Genomic DNA, 14,197 nt, shown 5'->3' with positions numbered 1-14,197 from the left:
CTGTGATGGGTGCTATATAAACCCAAGCTATTATTGTTATTGAATAAATACTAAGGTTTACACCTCTGCTTTTTCACTCTTTTAGTGTTCATCCACGTGTGGGAGAGGCCTTCGGTCAAGAGTGGTTCAGTGTATGCACAAAGTCACCGGTCGCCACGGCACTGAGTGCCCATCAATAACCAAACCAGCGGCATACAAACAATGCCACCAGGAGCCGTGTAATGAAAAGATAAACGTGAACACCATCACATCGCCCAGGCTTGGTGAGTGTAGGCCCAGCTAATATATTACATATTATTGGGATGTTTGGTGTGACAATAGCCCCAGATCAGATGGTGTGTTTCTCTGTGTCTTTTACGCAGTATTTTTAAATAGTCAAATCCAGAGAAATTCAGAATTCTTTGCATCTGAGTTTAGTGTAGAGGTGCTGGGAGAGATTGGGATAGAACATAAAGGAGCAGACATTAGATGTAGATATCAATAGAGAAACTATTCATAATAATAATTCTTGCGTTTGATAATAGCGCCTTGTCACGTCTTCTAGACGTCTCAAAGCGCTTCACAGAAGATGTTGGAACTTAAAGCAGACAAATCACACGGGCCAGATTGGTTTCATTCCAGTGTACTGAAGGAGACTAAAACCAAATAGTGGCAGTGGGGGAAAAAAAGATATGCATCTGGAGAAGAATAAAATCAGGAATAGTCAGTAAACATCCACTTAGGACAGATTATGTTTACCTAATTATAGATGAGAATGTTATCTTTTTGGGCTTTCCAAAAACCTTTGGTAACATAAGAAATTAATGTCAATGTAAGACTCATAGTATTGAAGGTAACATGCAGAGTGGATGGAATTTGGGAACAAAATCCATTCAAATGTAGCTCAAGTATAGGAAAATATTACTGAATAGTGGTTTGTTGTACATTGATAATTAAGTAAATAATTCAAAGCAAGCCCAATTCTAACTATGTTCTCTGTTTACATGTTGGAATCACCAAGCTGCCCTGACTTACAAGTGCACAGGAGACCAGTGGACAGTGTATTGCAGGGTGATACGAGAGAAGAATCTGTGTCAGGACATGCGATGGTACCAGCGCTGCTGCCAGACCTGCAGGGACTTCTACGCAAACAAGCTGCTTCACAGCAGTTAATTGCAGGTTCTACTGTGGCTTAGTCTATTTAAGAGGAGCATTCTCAGTAGCTTCCAACACCGATTTGGGGGACAGACAGTTTCTGAACTGAAAGTAAACAGCGCTTGGACATATTATGGTTCCACAGCATTGTTACCACACCTTGCAAAGACCTGTGCAGTTTGGATTGTGTTATATTAACTACTGTTAACCTGAAATTTCCCAACCATTTGCCTTCTCATGAACATTTTAGCCAGTTCACATTCTGAGGCCTCACCACCCATTGTGACAGCAGCTCCTTTTTATATAAGAAACTTTTCATGGTCCTCCATAGCATTTCTTTGCGGAATTAAATTGATGGGTTTGAATTATGTTTTCAGAAGGAAGACATGTTTAGAAGCCGAATCCATTGTTTGTTTCCACTAGAACCTGTCTCTGCGTCTAGAGTATCTAACAAACCACTTGGTTCAGGCGAAATTTTGCCACCTGCATTTTCATTCCTAGTGACAATGGTATTCACAGTTTTAGCAATGTAAAGGCAAACTTGAATGGCTATGTTTAACCTTTTCACTACTGTTAATGGTGCTTCCAGTACAGCATGTAGCAATCAGTCTTCTGCTAAGTCATTTTGGTGCTATGAAATGAACATAACAGCCCTTTAGAAAAATACAGGCAAATGATATTTAGAAACGTAATTTTCTCTCTGAGGTAACTAGAAGTGATGTTACTGCTGGCAGTAAACTACTTGAGTTTGTTACTGGTAAGAAACCACTGCCAGGCAGGTTCCATGTTCCCACTGTGTTAGCACTGGGATAAAGGGACTACCATGACTGCAAAGAGATTAAGGCAATTGATCTACCAGGAAGCAGATTGACAGTGCTTCCAACCCGATGCCTGATTTTACTCTTTTGTGTACTTGGTGACTATCAATGGGGGACGGACTTGTGGATACACCTACCATAGAGAAATAAAGGCACATCCTTAGCCCATATTTAATATTGTTCTGTCTGTTATGAAAGTGATGAATGGAATTTTATAGGGTGTACAAGCAACTAACCAAATGATTAACCTTTGGACTGCTGGCAGCTCCATAGAAATTCCTGTCTCCGTGAACCTCTGGTGTCTTTTTTAGCTCATAAAAATAATCCTTGCATTTGATATAGCGCCTTGTCACGTCTTCAAGACGTGTCAAAGCGCTTCACAGAATATACTGTAAAGTGAATTGACTGTATATTTTGTAGGCGAAACATATGCACTGTGATGCTGAAAAAGTATTAATACTGGAGTACTATATACATAGATATTGCTGTAATGTTAACCGTAACATATTAAGATGAATACTAAAACAATCTTAGATTTTATTTTTTAAAAATTGAAGCCTTTACTCATAGTTATGTCATCCTTTATTCCATTCCTGCCCTATCTTATCTGGTCCTTTGGATTTATTTTAGATTGATGTTCGTAGTATTTACAATCTATTGGAGGATTTTTCTTACTTTAAAGAGCTTTCACATATCATTCTGTCTGTTTCTACCAGCTGCCACCACATTTTTGAAGGTGAGACCAATGTAAATGTTAGATTGAAAATTAGCCCCACTGGTTGGGTTTTGCAGCAACTCAAAAGGTGAATCAAAGAAGACTGACTTTATGACCCTTATTATGAATTACATCCCTAAAGCAGGAAGTGGGAGTCCCAACCCAACAGAGTGATTGCACACAAATGAATGAGCTCAAATGTGCTGCATTAAGGGTTAAGAAACACGCCAATTAATCACATCTATCCTGTTCATGTAGAAAGTAACTTTAGGCATTTGGGAAGGACAGGTTTTTATCCAGCAACATCTCTGCCCCCTTTGTTGTGAATCTGCACATGGGTTAATGATCCTCCAGTACTTTTCCCATGTGGGCATTAATCATGACTAAGCCTTGCCATTGTATGTTTACAGACTAGTTAAGAATAAGGGCATCGTGGGTGAATCCAAACTATCCCTTACCCAACATCCACACATACACATACCTCCAGCAGGGATTGCTGATATTGATCAGGAGCTGGAACAAAGGCACATTCTCCTCACCCTCCCACCCCTTAGCCAGGGTGCTGAAGCCAACATCGGCACCTCTACCACTGCCCTGTGGGAGATAGCTAACTCACCATGGACCAGGGATCAAATCAGGGACTTTCCTGTTTCTGAAAGGCTCAGCTAGTCTCTGGATAGACTCACTGTGCTACCAGGGTAGCCCAGTAACATTTTTTAATTACTATTTTACCATCTTTTATCTCTGAAATAAAAGTGAATAATTATGTATCTTTTTCAGACACTGTTCAGTTAGTCCAATAAACTGCTGCAGTTGAACGTTTATGCAGCTTTAACGATTGTGTGGGTACACAATGAGGAACCTACTGTTCTATATCATTAATGTTTGGAGTTATTGTACTGTTGTATATTGGTGTGACTGAATTCCTGTTAACTTACATGAATTACCTTTGTCTTAATTAAAACCAATTTTTAAAAATAATACTTTTGTAGAGGATGCAGGTGGCATCATTAGGTTGCCGCTTGTCATGTTGTAGTCCTGGTGAAGTGTCTTTTCAGACAACAAACAGATCAAAACACGATCTGTGCCTGAACGTAACCACTAAAAACATCTAAGTTAACTCCAGTTGAGAGCCAGTAGTGAAAAGGTTAGATTCCTGTATGTGGCAAAGCTTGTGAGCTACAAGGTATGAGAGATGTACTTTTTTCAGTGTTTATTTTAGTTGGTGCTAATTTTTGCTACATCATACTTGTTTTCTTTCAGTTTTACAAAGGAGGCTTTGTACTATTACAGTTGTACTGTAAAATATTGGTTGCACAAATGAGTCAAAGTTGTAGACTGCCACTATATTCTACATGGTGCTATTCTGTTGGGACAGTAATCCTCGTCAAAGAAAGTGCTTGATATTATTATAATGTGATACTGGGATATATTCATCATGACTAGCTTTTTATTTACAAAATGAAATGTACTGTTAGCAGTTTTGCCTACATCTGTACTGTATCGATGACTTGCAGTATTTTTATGGTTTTCTAGGTGCCAGAAAAAAATGCAGAAAATTGTTGAGAATCATGAAAAGACTAACAAAATCAGTCATTCTATTAGTGGAACAGAATTTTGCAGAATGTTTCATAATAAATTTATTTTCATCAGATAGAATCTCTTGAACTTTATTTGCATGAATGAGTTTGAATTTGATTTCTGGGACTGAACAAGTTTGAATTTGATATCTGGGATTAATTATTGATCATCCTCTAAATAGTCTATTTAGTTTAGAATATTTGTAACAGCCAACTACGATCCCGCACAGGGCCAAATGTATGACCCCCAATGACTTGACATACTTTTCAGAAAAAACTGTAATGGAAATCCCGCAGAATGAATCCAGAACTGAAATGGTTAAATGCAGGATTTTAAAGGGGTTAAAGACATAGTTTAATGACAACTGGGTTGAAAAAACAAGGTGCTGGATAATTAAATTCTGTGACGCCCTCTCATAATCTCATATTGCAGTTTCTAAAATATGAATACAAATTTCTAAATGAGTGTCCCTTATATATATTATATATGTATAATGTATCAAGCTAACATCTGCAATTCATTATCCGCACTGCGTGCAAACAGAAGCAAACAAAATACATCCAGGGTGGGATTCCTTCTGAGACGTTTCTCAAGATTGTGTTGTCAAAAATATACATTTTCTTTTGATTTATTTACCAGAAAAAGAAACATAGCGGATGGAATATTCAAAATGTATTTTTTCTCCAGAAATGATTATACCGTTCACTGCATAATTGTTCAGGATTATAGTGTTCGCAAAGCTGCTGTACTATTGCCAGCTGCCACGCATAAAACACTCCTGACATTTCAAACAATGTGTAATTAAAGAATAATTCCTGATTTGCTGGACACTCCTTAGGCTGTTCCACTCCGTTTTGCCTGTTAAATATTTGGATGAAATTAACATGTTCTATCTTGTTGATTAGCAAAAGATTAACATTTCTGCTTGTGCGGAGCTCATGTGCTCACAAATGTTTGCAGATGCTCCCAATGTCCAGTATTCAGTGTCAAATTTGTCAAGTTTAAATCCATCCATGGATTCGCCCCTCCCTAGTTCTGCAACCTTATGCCATTTTGACCTCTCCCTCCACACAGCTGAGACCTGTCTGCTTCATCTCTCGTGCCTAATCAGTGGGCGAACTTTCAGCCATTCTGCTTCTGCTCTCTGGAACTCCATCCCGAAGTCCCTCTGCCTCGCCCCTTCCCTGCCCACCTTTAAAGCCCACCTTAATGACCCATGTTTTTGACTGTGCTTTCAGTCAATTTCACCTGTCCCCAAAGCTTGAGCGCACATTCCACAATCAGTTTTGTGAAGCTCTAAGAAACATCATCAACCGTAGATTTTTTTTTACTACGTATTCTTTAAAACATTATTCATACCAACATTTTAACTGGTTTCTAGATGAGAGCATGTGATCCAGAAGAACCTCAATGAAGAGGTGGAAGAAAAAAAATGCATTTAATGGTTTTTTTGAAACATTTGCATTTTATGTAGAGATTCCAATTCCGATTCGGTAAGTATTTGTCTGATCCTTTTATTCACAGCGTAGAACAACTGAGTCTTACTCCCAACAAAAGGAGATGATTTTAGTATGAAGGCTCTTCACTTATATCCAAAGCAAGAATATATGCTCCCTCACACTGCCACTTAGTCTCTGAAAATCAGGGTCTGATGAAATGTTAGCTTACACTTGCTATTCAGAAGCAATTTTTGTTTCTCTCTATTAGGTCTGAAGTGAATTTTCCTGAACTTGATTTTAAAAGAATGTGCCACAATTTTAAAAAAACACAAGTTTTATTACGTAGAATTATGTAAATTGTTACAGCATAGTATCATGCCATTTGGCACAACTAGTCCGTGCTGCTGTTTATACTCCACACAATCTCCCATCCCTCCTGTTCCACTTTCCTATACTCCTCTATTCTCTTCTTTCTCATGTATGCATCATATTTTCTCTTAAATACGCTTCAAGTACTATATAATGAGAACATCCAATACTGTTAGTGCATTTAAGAAGACTGAATTAATCATTATCAAGCTTGCCTCTCTGTATGTGTTTATCTCTAGGTATCAAAGTGCATTCAGCTGGAGGACAGCAGAGGCTGAGTCACAGGTATCTTATCTGTACTACTGTAATCATTCCAATCAGCCAACTGAAAGCACTATTGTAGCAAATCTGGTTTAGCCAGTTACTTCTCCACCCTAATGGAGCTGAAATGCTGTTGATCAGGACTGTATGTTGTGGCCAAAACCATCTACCAACAAAGATCCTGCAACTGAGACAACTACATTTAAAGCTTTTTTGGGATAAGCATCTATTGCTTGCTTACATGTGTAAATGTGAATGCAGAGCAGCTCAGTAAAATAAATGTATTAACTTGTTAAGGTCAGATGTACAATATCAAATCATAGGCAAAAGTGAACAATAAAGACTATTACTGGTTGACAAGCTACTGTTTTCCCTTTGTTATGAATAACAGTGTATATGTCATTGGTCCCCACAAATAGCAGCTCCACTTCTTTTGAAGTATTCAATGCTTGGAATGCCTTTATAATAATAATAATAATAATCCTTGCATTTGATATAGCGCTTTTCATGTCGGGAGGACGTCCCAAAGCGCTTCACAGAACACACTGTAAAGTGAATTAACTGTATATTTGTGGGCGAACACGGCAGCCAATTGCGCACAGCAATGTCCCACAAACAGTCGTAGATTGAAAATGACCAATTTATTATTGTTTTTGGTTTTGGAGGGATTATTATTAGGCTCTGTGTGGAGTAAGGAAACTTGCCCAAGGTTTCACCCTGCCTGGAATTGAACTCAGGTCTCTCGCTTGCAAAGCGAGTGCTCTAACCACTGAGCTACAGGACTCCACTTTAGAAGTTGTTCTGTCTTTTTTGTTATTTTTATAGGCAAATGGCAGGTGACGGGGCAAGTAACACAAACCATCATTAGCTCTAACAAGAATTTTGTGCACCAGAAATTATGGTGTGGAAAGAGTGACACCATCTGGTTACAATAACCCCTTTTGGCTTATTTTAGCTGAAATATATATCTGTAAGGATATTTTTTTCACATCTTGCAGTTGGAATTTGCAACAGTACAGATAGAGTGTACAGATACATATACAGATAGAGTGGTCTATCCTATATAATAATAACTATCTTATATATTCTTTGGAACAGCAGCTATGAGGTATTGGACAGTTGGACAACATCTTTCAAGAAAGATAATGAAAGTCAATAGTCAGTAAGGAGTGCCAGTTACTATCCAGTGCACAAGCTGAGAGAGCACAGAAACTAATAATTTTCTCCCTCATTTTCTAAGGACACAGACCCATCCTGGGGTCTGATTATACAAGCATTGTTTGCCCTGACTCTTTCCCTCCTCCACCGGTAGCTGTTTTGTATGCAGTAACTTCAAAGCAGAGCTCAATCCAAACCTCATCCAAAATCAACACACCAATGCTTTTCAATCAGGAAAGGGAATCCTCTTTTTTTTTATTCCTTTCTCCTTTCATTACCCAGGAGAACTGAGGGTTAATTCTAACACCCTATTGCCATCCTCGGCTGAATCAACTGGTTCAGTCTAAGGGATGAAACCTGTTAGGTTCGGTTTCACACGAGGTTGACTTAACACAACGCTAAGTTGACCCATTGCTTTCTTTTCTATTTTAATAGGCAAATAACAAGTGGTGCTGTCATCTGTGGTGAGAAATTGCCAGATCAATTAGAAAGGGAAAAAAATGGATAAGCATCTGGAGAAGAATAAATTGATCAGGGACAGTCAGCACAAAATCATTAAGGGCAGGTTGTGTTTGACTAAGCTAAATGAATTTTTTGATGAGATTACTGAGAACATTAGATGAGGGAATGCAGTGGGTGATGGATGTAAGGACTGAGAAGGCTGATAAGAGATTAATACCATGGCTTTCAAATTTTGATATTAAAGGTAATGTATTAGAGTGGATAGAACATTGACTAAGGAACAAAGTGCAGAGAATTGGAATCAATGAGTGTTTCTCAGACTGGCAAGATGGAACTAATGGTGTGTCCTGTGGGTCTATACTGGGATCATTGCTCTTTGCAATATACATCATTGATTTGGATGTGGATATAGGAGAGATTATGTGCAACTTTGCTGATGACACTAAATTGAGTGCATTGGGAAACTGTGAGAAGGCTTGTAATAAGACTACAGGAGAACATTGATGGACTAGAGAAATAATCAGACAAATGGCAGCTGTAGTTTAATGCCAATAAATGTGAGGTATCACTTTTCAGGAGATAGAAAAAAGACATACTAGTTGATGAAAAAATCAACAATTCAGGATATTTGTGTCACTTCTGACTATAGTAATTTGAAAATGAAATCATACAACTAAATCACATATTCCTAAACTTTTTATGGATAATGTTTTTCACTTTTTTTTAATCAGCAAAACAAAAAGGGATGGCAGAAGTTTCCTAGGTTAGTTTGATATTGTTGGTTCCCTCCTTTTGTTCCTCTTCTCTTGGTGTGTATGTAGGAACATTTATTTTTGGTAATTTGACTCTGCAGCTCATACGTGATCTCCGATAACCTGACTTACATAGATTTATTCACTGATGAGCACCGCAAGCAGAAGGAGTAGATTATTTTTAAATTCAGTGAAAAAATACATGAAAAACATAGTGCCTTGGTTATGAAGACAAATTAGAAAGTGATGTTTTCCTTCCTGCCCCATGAGATAACCACTGCGCTGTTAGGGGTTTGATCTTTGCAGAACAGTCTTCCATAGTAAGAGTCACTCACTCTGCTTTTCATCAAAGACTCACCGCACTCATCCAACACAGCAGTACAGCAATAGTTTTGAGGCATTTGAAGTGTTTTTCCTGTGATGGATTTTTATCTTTCCCTCCAGTCAGCTGGATGGTTCTCAGTTTTATTATTACGAGTTCATACCACTGGAATAAAAGTAAGTCGGCAAAATCTCACTTTTAGTCATGATCCTGACAAAAAATATTGAGGTTGATATTCATCATCGGTTCCTGGTGGTTGGATATACAGAATTATAAGGTGATGTATTAGATACTAACGGAAACAAAATGCTTATTGCACACATACTGAAGTGTTTGCATATTATCTTGCAGTTGAGTTGAAGCTCGAGTTTCCTCTGTTATACTTGATCATTATTAATTTGGTTAATAGGAACTGACTTTATGTTCTGCTTAGCAACTTAGAATTTTCTTGTGGTGGAGTTCAGCAGACTAGAGCTGGGCTGCTGTAAGGAATAAAATAAATGCACAATCAAGAGAGCACTAGGCCACACGGACGAGACAGTCACAGGATCATGTTCTGTACTGGGTTAGGTGGGGCAGCAGTTCAGCCTTACAACTGGCATCTGATCTTCTGGGCTCAGAAACGGAAAACCAGCCAGGAGTTGGATACAGCCAGGGTTCCTTCTCCTGACTGCTATGCAGAACCTTAATCTGCCCACCAAAAAAAATTACAAAGTGGACATTGAAGGAGGACCAGATCCATAAGGGCAGTGGTACTCAGTTGTTGTGACTCCTGCGGTCTAATCCTCACCAATACTCAATGTTCACCCATGGACAAGGGACTGAGAGTGAGTGGAGGCCACAAATCTGCACACCAGTAGAAGGAAAGATGGAACCTTTCAGAAGAGGAGTGAAGCAAATGGAACAAAAAAGCAGATATTTCTTTTTACCAACAAATCATGCGACCTTGCTCTAACCCTGCTTTTAGTGCCAAGCAGAAGGTTCCAGTCGGAGGCTGGTGATATCATGTAATTTTCTCATAAATGTTTAGCAGCAAATCTGCTGAAATAAACAATGCTGCGAGCCGGCTTCTCTTGTGGTTACAGTCAGAGGGGGTCCAGAGCAGAGAAGAGAAGTAATTGTATTACAAAGATTTCAAACATTGTGATTTGCATGATTCCCAAGCCATTAATAAAACCCAAACCAATTTCACTTGGAATGATTAAACCTCTTAATGCTCGCCCTGTGAGGTAAAAGAATAAACAGCTGTGTTTGCCCTTTTAGTGCACGAGTTGAAGAAGTCAAACAGTGTTTCTCTCCAGGGGACGTGGCATCATTTGCATCAGTTTCTCTGCCCTATGCAGTTTGCATTGCTGTATCTTCTTAGTGAAGCTGGAAGGTTGGCAAGAGCACATATGATACCCGTAATGATGTAGTCTAAGTTGTGATATTCCTTATCAGATTTCAGAATCAGAAATGGGTGATTATTACATTTCTAGATACATTCTGCAGGAGATTTGATTTTTTTTAGAACTACTGTGAATTTAAAACCTAAGGTCTGTACAGTGGGCTAACTTTATCGTCAGACAATGAAGGGTGCTCAGTTATTATAATAGTAATCCTTGCATTTGATGCTGTGCATTATCACATCATTAAGACGTCTCAAAGGGCTTCACTTGAGTTACTCAGAAGTGTAAGTGACAATGTTTTGCTACTGGAAAATGAGGGAGGGCAATCCATTGACAACAGGTCTGCAGTGTTATACTCCCAACCAGGTTAAACTGATATTCTAGTTAACTATGCAAACTCCCTTTCATGCATTTTGTTTATTAAGGTATATATACATTTTGAACCTTAATGCGCTTAGCTGCTGAGTTTTAACAGTGTGTCGGTGTTTTATCTGCAATATAAATGTTAATTCCGAGTTGTATTATGTAAAAAGAATACACCCTCAAATGAATAAAATACAGCACAGTTGGCTAAAAACAGAGCTGGGCTCAGGTGTAACAGCACCTTATAACATCATCAAAATGTCTCAAAGCGCTTCACAGGATATTACTCTCAAGTGTCGAAACTGTATACAACAACAAGATTCCATTTATAGAGCTCCTTTCACATCGGGAGGACATCCCAAGGCGCTGAAGGTATACTTGTAGGTCAATGTGGCAGCCAATTTATGCACAGCACAATGTGGCAACCCATGTTAAAATCACAAAGTAACCTGGCTTTAATGAGCTGTGGGCAGCTTTCTTTTCACAAGAACACAAGTTTCTCTCCAGAAAACCCATCACTACCATTCTCCCTCCGCCCCCNACATCACAGCATCAAGCTGCTTTTTAAAATGAATCCAGTGTCCCTGGCTTCTACCACTGTTCCTGGCAATCCTGTTCCAGTTGTTGATTATCCTCTGCGTAAAGAAGAACATCCTGGTATCTGTCCTGAAAGTATGCTTTATCTCTCTAAACCTATATAGTTCTGGTTGCCATGGGTGCAGTCTTATTCCAATATAAATAAAGTGAGTGAGCTATGCTCAATTTCTTTAAAGTTATTGAGAAAGCAGAGGAAGTTGCAGGTAAATAATCTAGAAAACTCTACAGTTGTTGCTGTAAACTAGCAAAATCCTATGCATTGTTGATTGAAAACATGCAGTTAAATACGTGACCAACAACAGCAATGGGTCTTTGCAGCTTCCATGTGACTTTTTCTTACCATGAAAGTACGCACAGTTAAAGAGACCAGAAGCTATGAACCATGTGTACTGATCTTTGAGAATGAATCATTGTTCCCGAGTTTCTGATATAGGTTAAAAGTCAGTGTTAACATTTCAGAGGATTTGGAGGGCATGAACACATGCATATGCTCCTGGTCTTTATTTGATAACAGAGCCTGCTACATCACCTCAATTATTTTACAGCTACAGATAGAACAAAATAAGTGTTCAATTCAGCTGTCTAGTTTTCCAGCAGTCCTCAAATGAATAAAATATAGCACAGAGAGGGGTTAAACTTCAGTTTCTCATGTAGATACAGACATATAATCTGTAGATCTATCATCTCACCAATTCCAAATCAGACCTAGATTGACAGACACCACCCAGCAATATGTTTCGCTGCTATGGAATATTGAGAAGTACCTCCTTAATAACATTATCAAGGCCTTAACAAATTTGCTTGATATATTTTGTACATGTCTTTACATTGGCTTTATATGGATCAGTGACAACCAACTTGCTATTAGTATACTTCTGGTGAAATTCAACCCCTTGTTACCCATTGTAACAATGATACTAGTATTAGCATTCTCCATAATTCCTTGGTCTATGTAAGTTAAAAGAAATAAAATTGCCATTGTCCTACTGACAAGCATGGAGGTGATTGAGGTTCAGTGATTGAACATAGCAGCTTGAGAGGAATGGAAGGGGAGCTGGGATGAGGTGGTTTCACTGAGGGGATGTGATCTGAAAGAAACTAATAAATTCACAGAGGAATTGTGTACAGCTGGGGCTCAATGATGAATGGACACATCAAAACTAACATCAATGTGTAGGAAAAAGTAAAAAGGGAAGCAAACTGGAGCTTTGAAGGAATCACAAGATTTAAGGTGATTGATGTTTCAGATAAAGCAATGTCTTTTGGACCAGTTGATTTCATTCTTCCAGAATACCCATCCTGCTGCCTTTGCATTGCGGTATCCAGCTGTTTTCTAAATTGATTCAGGGTCTTAGATTGGACCACGTTTCCTGATGTACCTCTTCAGCCGCATAAAGAAATGCTTCCTGGTGTCTACCCTGAAGTTATCCTTCACACCTCTGTGCCTCTTCTGCTGCCTTTGCCTAAATGAAATTATTGTTCTGGATTTATTTTCTTTATCCATTTAGCATCTTCAGTTTCTTCAAACTGACTCTTTTTAAGGCTGAAGAGCTGTAGCTTATCCAGTCATTGGTTGTAGCTCATCCCTCTTAACACCTGGGATCATCTTAATCTTCACAGATACACATTGTCGCCACTTGGAATCTTATGTACCAAGGTACACACATTATCGGGCTTTAATCAGGTTTGCCTGTGCTTTTTTAATGGTTAAACTTACTCTTAATTTAAATGCTGAAAGTGACTTTATTTATGCACATATAAAACCACAGGGATACAAAACTAAAAAGAGTCACAGGGCAAATATGTAGTGCTTTGCCAGTGCCATTTTCCTTCAGCATTTCTTTACTAGTTTGCTTCTCATTAAGAAACCTTTGCATATTCATAATGTATGCTGGGCTTTTTGAGGAACATGTTACTTTGTTGTTGTGCCTTTGTGGTAACTGTGTCTAGAACAGTATTCAGTATTCTACTCACCTTGTGATTTTTGGATTTCAGCCTTGTGAAAAAAATTTGATGGGCTGATCTCATGGCAATATGTTTTCAGCATTGCAGTGGGAGCAGAGGGCAAACACATCTGTGCTTCATAATGGCAAACCCAAAGCAATAAAAAAAAGTGCAAATGATTTATTCTATTTGAATCTGTATTCTTACCATTGTATATTGTTAAACTGAAAATTGATCCGCTATGCATTTGCATCAGAAGTTCAGAGTTGACGTATTCACAGACTTGTTGTTATCCAGCGTTTCAGAATTGAGGCCTCTTTAATAATGCACTATTGTCTTGAATAGATGGTCCACAGAACACAATGGAATTTATTTTAAAGGGATGTGTGCTTTATAATTCAAAAGTGCAGAAGTACTAAGTGTACATCATAGATTCTCTAGATGTTCGTGGTATCCTGGAAAGGTTAAGGTATCTGAGTTAGACCATCAACATTATAAGAGTGCTTCATGGCAAACAACATGGGCCCTTGACTGGTTTAAAAATAAAAGATGAACAACTTAAAATTCTGTTTCTAAAATATATCCGATGAAAAAGAGAGACATTTGAAGAACATTTTTTACACAGAGGATTGTCAAAATGTGAAATGCCTCACCATAGAAGTGTGTTCAGACTGGGTCTAGAAAATCATTTAAAAGGGAATTAGAATTATTGAGTGACAGTGTGAGGTGAAAGAGCAGGGATATGGGATTAGAGAAGATAGTACCAGTGGAGGAAATAGCACTGATGGAAACACGATGGTACCTAATAACCTGACTTCTAGTGATATGCTCTGAGCAAAGCATAATTATTCATTATAGATCAGTAATTTACTACCAAAAGATTAGTAAATATAT

General features: G+C 38.3%; 1 protein-coding gene across 1 annotated transcript in view; it reads left to right on the top strand.

Annotated features, from left to right (window-relative positions):
• Nucleotides 1–4,321, top strand: part of adamts17 (ADAM metallopeptidase with thrombospondin type 1 motif, 17) — a 115,823-nt gene extending 111,502 nt beyond the window's left edge. Inside the window, exons 22-23 of the mRNA XM_042344091.1 lie at nucleotides 86–263; nucleotides 1,001–4,321. Coding sequence (XP_042200025.1) covers nucleotides 86–263; nucleotides 1,001–1,152 — 330 coding nt within the window. The 3' untranslated portion in view covers nucleotides 1,153–4,321. The remainder of the gene's footprint in view (nucleotides 1–85; nucleotides 264–1,000) is intronic.
• Nucleotides 4,322–14,197: the final 9,876 nt, after the last annotated feature.

The sequence above is a fragment of the Callorhinchus milii genome, unplaced genomic scaffold (genome assembly GCF_018977255.1).
Source record: "Callorhinchus milii isolate IMCB2004 unplaced genomic scaffold, IMCB_Cmil_1.0 Scaffold26, whole genome shotgun sequence".
Lineage (NCBI taxonomy): Eukaryota > Metazoa > Chordata > Chondrichthyes > Chimaeriformes > Callorhinchidae > Callorhinchus > Callorhinchus milii.
The sequence above is the reverse complement of the archived record's forward strand: the minus strand, read 5'-3'. Positions and strand labels throughout refer to the sequence as shown.